The sequence below is a fragment of the Asparagus officinalis genome, chromosome 7 (assembly GCF_001876935.1).
Source record: "Asparagus officinalis chromosome 7, Aspof.V1, whole genome shotgun sequence".
Lineage (NCBI taxonomy): Eukaryota > Viridiplantae > Streptophyta > Magnoliopsida > Asparagales > Asparagaceae > Asparagus > Asparagus officinalis.
In genome coordinates, this window is record NC_033800.1 from 60,596,522 (window position 1) to 60,605,535 (window position 9,014).

Consider the following 9,014-nt stretch of genomic DNA (forward strand, 5'->3'; position numbering starts at 1 on the left):
CATAGAATGTTCAATTGTTGAATTTTAGGGTTTAGGATTTACAATTTGGGAATTAGGGTTTTTGGTTGAAATTATGTGAGATTATTTGCATATTAATTTAATTTTTTATATTTAAATGATATAATTTTTTTTTGAATAGGTTGAGCAATATGATTTTTATTGCTTGTTCTTATGGTGGACAAATTAATTATGGGATGAATAATATGCCAATGTATGTCGGAGGGGTAACGACACCATTAATGATCTCGGAATCATATAGTTACTACGACTTGGTTATGGAATTACACCGAGTTACAGAAATTGACCCACGAGAATACCGATTGAAAATTATATGCAATTGGCCCATAGCTATTGATAGAATATCCGCAGTGGAGATCTCGAACGATTATCATATGAGTATTATGTTTAAATTGGGTATGTCGCAACAAACGATAGAATTGTTTATTGAAAAGTTGCCACATAATTCGTGCCAAATATTCAAACCTCCAGGAGAATTCTCACGCATGTTAGATATGGGAGTTTATTCCGATGGGTTTCTTTCTTCTTCAAGTGAAATGGAGCGGGCTCAATTCGGTGAAACGTCAAATGTCATGAATAACGAAGTCTCTTATGGAAATATGGGGAGGTTAAGTGGGGCAACAATTGAAGAGGATGAAATAAGCAATGACTCGGATAATGAAGTTGATAGCATGCAATTTGTTACCCAAGATGTCGAAGATAATCCGGAATGGCCTGATGAGGCTTACGTTAATAATGACTATGTTGAGTACGAAGAACCACCCCCCGACGAGTTTGAAGATGATGAGTGGATTCGTTCTTCCGCAGTAAAAGATATGTGTATCGGTGAAAGTTCAATTCGTAGAGGAGATGATGACGCCCCCTTTAAAGTTGGTGATTTATTCGAGACTAAGGACCAGTTGGTTGATGCTATTCGTGAATACTCTTTCGAAAAGAATTTTAAGTTCAAGCAAGTTAAAAGCAATCGCACAAGTTATGATGCAATATGTTTTATGAACACACAAAGAACAGGTCTGACCGAGGGAAATGAAGCTGATTACTCATGTCCTTGGAAGTTATATGCATTTGCAGGAAAGAAACACAATTTTCAATTTAGGATCAGTGAATACTGCGGTGTTCACACATGTGTCAATCCAATATTAGAGCAAGATCACAGTGGTGCATCTGCCTCTTACATAGCGCGGTTGATTATGCCAAAATTAAGGAAGAAGCTTGATCTAACGCCCGATAATATAATTGAGAAAGTGCTTGATACCAAGTTCATTAAAATCTCATATATTAAAGCATGGAATGCAAGGAGAATTGCGATGATAAAAATATTTGGTGATTGGGACAAGTCTTACGCGACACTAGCTCAATATCTTGATGCGATCAAAAGAAGTAATCCTGGATCTGAATACAAACTCATAACCAAAGAGATCGATCCGGGAGTTCATCAATTCACCTCTGTTTTTTGGGTATTTGGGCCTTCGATTGAGGGGTTTAAATTTTGTCGGCCTATTCTTAGCATTGATGGCACACACTTATACGGTAAATACAAGGGTGTACTGCTTGTTGCTACAGGAGTTGATGCAGATGGTGGCTTATTTCCTTTGGCCTTCGCCGTTGTGGAGGTCGAGAACAGTGAAAATTGGGAGTGGTTTTTTTCTTGCATTCAATTATATATTTTTAATGTGTTGCCTCCTAGAAAAATTACTTTCATATCTGATAGGATGAAAGGTATTCCAAAAGCATTGTGGAGGAGATTTGGCTCTCATCACCATCATCGCTATTGCTTACGACACATTAGAGCTAACTTCAAAAAGAGCTTTAGTCAGATTCATTTACAAAACCTTCTGTGGCAAGCGGGTTGTACGCCGGAAACATATGTGTATGATCGGATACGCGATCAAATCAAGGCAACATCTCAAGCTGCACATGATTGGATTGAGAGAAGTCTGGGCAGTGATTACGTCGACCGGTGGGCACTTAGTAAAGATGGAGGGAATCGGTTCTGCATGATGACAACCAATTGTTCTGAAAGCTTCAACGGGGTACTTAAGGGGGCTCGGGCAATGCCCATACAGGCGTTGGTTGCGAGGACATTTTATAGGCTCAATTACTATTTTGTCAAGCGGCGAGAGGATGGAGCAATGTGGGCCTCGTTCTTGACACCAAAAAATGAGGCGATTTTAGAGGCTCGAGTTAAGCAGGCGAGAGGCACGAAGATTGTTAGATTTGCTGTAGATGAATGGGAGGTTACAGACAAACATGGTCACAATTACACCGTCAATTTGGGAGGTGCACATTGCACATGCACCTGTAACATACCAGAATTGCAAAAATTGCCTTGTCCACATGTCATAGCGGTTACGTCCAAGCAATCGGGGGGTGCAAATATTTCGTATTACACATACGCTTCTGAGTGGTATCAATCAAGCAACTATAGAGAGGCATATAAGCAGTGTTTCCACCCCGTACATGATAGTCGTTATTGGCCACACTATAACGGGCCGCATGTGGTGCCTCCAAGCTATAAGAGACAAGCCGGACGCCCACGATCAGTACGCTTAAAAGGTACTATGGATGAAGGCCGGGAAGGAGCTCCGAAAAAAAATAGATGTGGATATTGCAGACAAGCCGGGCATAGAAGATCTCATTGCCCGACCAATCCAAATAGATAGCAATTAATGGGTACAATTTTATACATTTGTAAATCAATGCTTATAGTAAAATCAATGCTTATAGTCAAACAATGCTTATAAATCAATGCTTATAGTAAAATCAATTTTTTTCTAACTCAATTATAGATCAATTAATGTATCATCGTTATATGTGCAGATATTTCAGTTATGGAGGCGGGTCCATTGACACGTGATGTTCTTTATGACCAAGAGCGCCACCGATCCGCGAAGATAGACGCTGGGGAGGTAAAGTGCAATTTTATTATTTTCAATTATATATAAATTTCAATGTAGTTGATTGTTACTGAACATTTGCACTGTTTACTACATGCAGGCCCCGAGTATTACTATTGTCGATCATACCCGTGCACATTCTAGCTGGGAGTTGACGGATCCACAGATACAATATTATGTGCGTCAAGCCGGCTTTTTTGAGTGTTCACAAATTAAATGGGTAAGACTTGATTGGGCACTTTTGACGGCATTGGTTGAACGATGGAGGCCCGAGACAAATACTTTCCATCTGCGCCAAGGAGAGGCGACGATTACCTTACAGGATGTTGGGGTTATACTTGGCCTCAGAGTAGATGGTGATGCAGTGACGGGCACCGATGACTTCCACTATGGCACTACGTGTGAAGAATTGTTGGGTCACACTCCTACAATGAAGGGGGGAAAGATCAAACTCGAATGGTTAAGGAATAACTTTCAGAATGTACCGATCGATGCGACTGATGAGATCATTAAGCGCTATGCCCGTGCATATATTTTACATATGATCGGTACTATTCTGTTTCCGGATTCCACTAAGGATTCCGTGCACGTGAGATGGTTACCGCTTCTTGGGGACCTAGAAGAGTGTGGAGAGTTATCTTGGGGGAGTGCAGTGTTAGCCTACTTGTATAGAGAGATGACGAAAATAGCACTCGTACAAAATAAAGAATTGAAGGGCTGCCTCACTTTGCTGCAGATATGGTCATGGGAGCGATTGCATATGGGAACACCTGATTTGAGGGAGGCCCGCGCTCTCGATGGGCATATTCCGTTAGGCTGCAGGTATTATTAAGATGCATGTAATTTTAGTGCTTTATTTCAATATATACTAACCCGTTGTATATAAAATAGATGGAATGTGTCCAGATCTTGGCAAACCTCTCCAAAGGGGCATGAAAACTTTTACAGAAATGAGCTTGATCAGATGGAGGATGAACAGGTATAAAAATTATAATATCTAAATATATTCAATTATGCGACCAATTGTTACCAATATCTAAATATATTCATTCAATATCTCATAATATCTTCTTTATAGGTCAAATGGATGCCCTACGAGCTAGTGTTGGAGTCACTACCGGATATTTGCCGAGAAGGTGAGGATGTATGGCGTGCTCGCGTCCCCCTTATATGCTTTGAGATTGTCGAAATGCACTTGCCTGACCGTGTGCTTCGACAATTTGGACTACGGCAACATATTCCAGCGCCTGTGGAGAGAATAGAGAGAGATCCAAGAAAAGGTGCACATCGTGCTAATTGGCAAATAATTCGCCAAAATTACATCCATAGGTGGGTTTTAAGGGAGGAACAGGTAGTGATGGAGAGGGCTGATGCACCTGACCTAGGTGTGTACCTACGGTGGTATTGGGGGATTACTCGCCGGTGGATATTTCAGGAAAACAAAGCCCCGAAGGAGTACATACCAAGAGGCCCAGTCGAGAGAGAGTTGGTAAGTGTATAAGAAAAATATACAATTATTTTCTGAGTTTTATTTTCTCACCATCCACTTGATAATAATTTTCTTTCGGTTTTTATTTTATAGGTACAAGAGCTCGAAGAGCTTTCCGGAATGGCACATGACGCATTGCGCACGACTACCGAGCAGGAGCCGAGGAACATGTTCCTTCGAATGATAAAAAAGATACGGTCGGCTCTTCAGAGGACGCGTCATGCAAGCCGTGATGGACGGGAGGAGCGACCAATTGAGTATGGGCGGCGACGTCGACGAGATCACACGGGGGCGGGATCAAGCTGTGCGCATGAGCCCCTGGGTTCACACAAGGCTGCAGTCCAAGGTGAAACCAAGAATGTCAAACCTGCTATGCACCACACCGTGCAATAACATGTTTCACCATCACAATTAACATCTGTCTAGTAGAGTCAACAACTGGTGTGGGTACAAAACAGGCAAAAGATAATATAAGACATACTGATGAAGTGATAGTGATCACATTAATATCTCATCATCCAACATACAGAAATACATAGTCAATATCTGAATAGATAACTGGAATACTCAACAAGTCTCAAATACAAATGTCTGACAAGAGGAAATAAGGCACACCGCCTTTACAACTTCTAGAATAAGACTCTCAAATACCTAAACAAAAAGTCTACTGTGGAACTCCAAAAGTAAATATATCTAAGTAAATAGACGGCTGAAGCTAAAATGCATCGCCATCAACCTGTGACTCTTCGGGCTCCTGGCTCGTTAGCTGAAAGGGGGAGGGACAACGAGCGTCAAAGCGCTAGCGAGTAACATCACAACCAACCCCAAGGAAACAGGGCTCGTTGCATAAGAAAAGTGCGACCCTCCGGGCTCCTGGCTCGTTACCTGAAAGGGGGAGGGACAACGAGCGTCAAAGCGCTAGCGAGCAACATCACAACCAACCCCAAGGGAACAGGGCTCGTTGTATAAGAAAATACAGTTAATACATAATAGATCTAAAATCATTGATCTTACTAAAGAGGATTTTAGTATTTAGAAATTTACAACACGAGCATAGGTACGTCGAGCGAAATAATCCAAACAAGGAAACCCTCATGTATATACCTTGTATCTCAAATTGTAAATCCCTAAACACCAAACCCGAGGTTCTAGTACAGGAACAATAATAAAAGAAACACAACTAATCTCAGAGCATAAGTACAGTGCCATGTCATAGCTTACATGAGCATCATGTTATTACTTACATGTATGTCACGTTATAATCTACATAAGTGTCATGTCATAAACTCTTGTGAGAAAGTCATATACAGGGTTAAGAAATATGTCCGACACAGGAACTAAATACTGTGGTTTCCAAACACATGGAATAAGGAATGTCAAATGTCCAACACGAGGACTGAAATGGATTATAGTCCAACACGAGGACTTGTATGGATTATAGTCCAACACGAGGACTGTGTGACTGTGAAAAGCATATGCGGACAGATATACATAATCTAAACTCACACGCATCTCGGTGTACATGTCTAAACTTGTGTCAAAAGTCAACCCACATATACAGATAAGTCATTAACATGGTAAACTAGGGTCAGGTTATCGAGGAGACCCCGAAAAGCAACTCAAACAGATCAAAAATCTGTAAAACAGCTCATCAGTCGACTGATGTGCCGACTGATGACATCAGTCGACTCATATGTCGACCGATAAGGCTCAGGCAGCACAGCCTCAGCTCACCAGTCGACTGATATGTCGACTGAGAAGCTGAGAAAACACAATCAGCCCGTCAGTCGACTGATCAGTCGACTGATGACTGAAAATTTCAGCCCGTCGGTCGACTGATCAGTCGACCGATTGACTGCAGAGATTCTGCACAGGTTATTTTTCACCTAAACTTTGATCCAAACTCATCTCCATCAATCCCAAGCATGAAAAATACTGATATCAACATATTTGCACTAAACTGGAAAGAAAGATCACATATAAACATTTATCAAAAATCCTTAAACACATAAAAACATGTTTAATACGTTTTGAAATCAATAAATCATGAAATAACTCTTGTCAAACGTTTTTCAGATCTAGATCCCTTTAGTAAAACATTGTTGGTCTTTTTATAAACTGAGATGCTCAATACCTCACCTCATATGCCATAAAGATTTGTTCTTTGTACTAAAAATACGTTTTTGGCTAAATCAAAACTCATTAAACTCAATAAATTCGTGTAAAACAAAAGGGACAGAGTTGAGTGAGATGTTACTCGCCTCTGGATGATGGACAATTCCTGGATCTGAGAGAGTGAGGATCCCCTTGCTGTAATGTGAAGATTTCGCCGAAAATCCTCCAAGTTCTTCCCCAAATCACCAAGAACAAGACTAGGATTTGAGATAGGGGAGAGGGGGCTAGGGTTTTCTCAGGTCTGAAGGTGAGAGGGGAGATTTCGGGTGAGAGGGGAAATATACGAACAGTTAAACCCGACCCAAACCCGAACCAAATCAAAGCAGACCCGAAACCTAAAAAACTGGAAATCAGAGTATCAGTCGACTGATGTGTCGACCGATACAGTCAGTCGACTGATGTGTCGACTGATCTAGAAAAATTCAGTTTTTTGTGCATGTTTTGCTTATTTGCAAAACCAACGCACAAAACTCTACACCCATACTCTCATATCATCTCAAATAACTTGTTATTATGTACATCAATGACCTCAAGCTATTTATCATAAAAGAATTATTTATTTACTAATAATTCACATATATTTATATAAAAATTACGGGGTTCTACATGCTGTTGCTCAAAATCGAGCTAAACAAACATTGTGAGAGTCATCTATGTTAGACCCTAGAGGGGGGGGTGATTAGGGTCTTATGCTAATCTAATCCGATTAAATACCAATTAAAACTAATTAATAAGTTATCCTAGCAAGTATGAAATACAACAATATATGTAAGCTAGGATAAGCAATATGAACAATAAGATATATCCTATATGATGAAATATATATGCAAGGATATATAAACTAACACAAGGGTAAACAATATGAACTAGATAGTGGATGATATAGATAATGAGCTAATGACAATGGCGATATAAGATATGAACATAAAAATGAATGAACGCCAAAGCACACTCAAACAAGCAATATGATCACGGAGTTCGGACCTTCCGTCCTACGTCTCCGCTCCCCACTCCCGGGGAGAAATCCACTAACACAATCCGGTTTGGAAGCCGGAACTTCTTCTACACACTCGGTTTTCTAGCTAACCGAAAACTCTACAACTCACACTCTTGCAATCACACTCTACACCCACTAAGTGTTGGACCTAGCCGTGTCTCCCTCAAGTGCTCGGTTACAACCTCTCTCTAGGCACGTCAACCGACGCCACTCCCCTTGGGACGATCCCCGACTCTCACCACACACTCCTCACTCGGTGTACAAGTGTATTACAAAGTGATTCTCACAATAAGCACAAATATAACAATTGATTGTTCTCAAAATAAGGTGAGAACTCAATTAAGCACAACTCTTAGTCACAAACCCACAACCCCAATGTTTATAGGGTAGGGTTAGGATTTTCTTTAGCTGGCTATTTTAGAGGAGGAGAGAGAGAGAGAGACATGTACTTGATTGGAGGGTTGGTTTAGGAAGGAAATCAAAAAAGATGGGGAGTGATTAGGGGATTGATTGGGGAAAATTGGAAGGAATTCAAATTCAAATTAGAGGAAAAATAAGAGAGGGAAAAATAAATTCGAAATTTCATATAATATCTGAATTATATTAATAATTAATAATCAACTAAAAATCTTTTTATTAATATTTATATACTAATGTACTATACTCAAGTTTACATCAATAATAACAAAGTCATTAATAATATTAATCACCAAATGATTATATATAAAAATCACTAAACCGAAAATTAATATTTAGCAGAATTAAAAATACAAGACTATATATTTTATTATTTTTTTATTTTGAAAACTCAGAAAATTCCAGAAATTAAGAAAAGTATTAATAAAATATAATATATTATTTTAAATACTAGAAAAATTTATTTAAATACGTATCAAAATTCACGGTTGTTACACTATTTGTAACTGAGAGAGCTTTTCTTAAACATCAAACAACATTATGGATCAATCAAATCAAAAAATTCAGTTTATATAATAAAACATACCTTTGTTTTGGTTCTCAATTCCAAATTCACAATTCTAACAAGTTCTTGATCTTGCAGGGCTCCTTATTGGCTTTCGTATACTATGATGTTGAGGTTGTTGGCTATCTGTAATTAATTAAAAAATAAAAAAATATTTTTTTCTAACAATCAACCCAAATTGTTTTTTTATAAGGTCTAATTTTAACCTGGTTATAAAGGTACACACCCTTCTGTTCAATTGTGACCATTCGCTAGCTTCTGCATTATCTTTTGTAGGCTCACCGACAACTGATCTTGTGATTCTGGTTGCAAATTTGAAACCTAGGATAAATTCAAAGGTAAAGTTGTAAGTTTTTATGCGAGATTTGATATCTGTTGATTATGAGAGATGAGAAAATTGTGAAGAATGAGAGATTGCAAGTGATTACATTCGAGTGGCTCGAGCTTCAGTAGCAA

General features: G+C 39.2%; 2 protein-coding genes across 2 annotated transcripts in view; both read left to right on the forward strand.

Moving 5' to 3' along the window:
- Positions 513 to 2,681, forward strand: LOC109847220. The gene is made up of 2 exons (XM_020416462.1): positions 513 to 1,657; positions 1,730 to 2,681. The coding sequence occupies exons 1-2, from the start codon at positions 513 to 515 to the stop codon at positions 2,679 to 2,681; spliced, it is 2,097 nt and encodes a 698-aa protein (XP_020272051.1).
- The window catches only part of LOC109847221 (serine/threonine-protein phosphatase 7 long form homolog), a 22,290-nt gene continuing 15,877 nt past the window's right edge, over positions 2,602 to 9,014 (forward strand). Inside the window, exons 1-6 of the mRNA XM_020416463.1 lie at positions 2,602 to 2,691; positions 2,839 to 2,927; positions 3,016 to 3,737; positions 3,807 to 3,894; positions 3,994 to 4,404; positions 4,498 to 4,661. Coding sequence (XP_020272052.1) covers positions 2,688 to 2,691; positions 2,839 to 2,927; positions 3,016 to 3,737; positions 3,807 to 3,894; positions 3,994 to 4,404; positions 4,498 to 4,661 — 1,478 coding nt within the window. The 5' untranslated portion in view covers positions 2,602 to 2,687. The remainder of the gene's footprint in view (positions 2,692 to 2,838; positions 2,928 to 3,015; positions 3,738 to 3,806; positions 3,895 to 3,993; positions 4,405 to 4,497; positions 4,662 to 9,014) is intronic.

What these genes read in the sequence shown, in the direction of transcription:
- LOC109847220 (XM_020416462.1), top strand. Translation starts at nt 513, where the DNA reads ATGGGAGTTTATTCCGATGGGTTTCTTTCTTCTTCAAGTGAAATGGAG. An exon ending in AACAGTGAAAATTGGGAGTG is followed by an intron (nt 1,658 to 1,729) that starts GTTTTTTTCTTG and finishes CATATCTGATAG; the next exon opens with GATGAAAGGTATTCCAAAAG.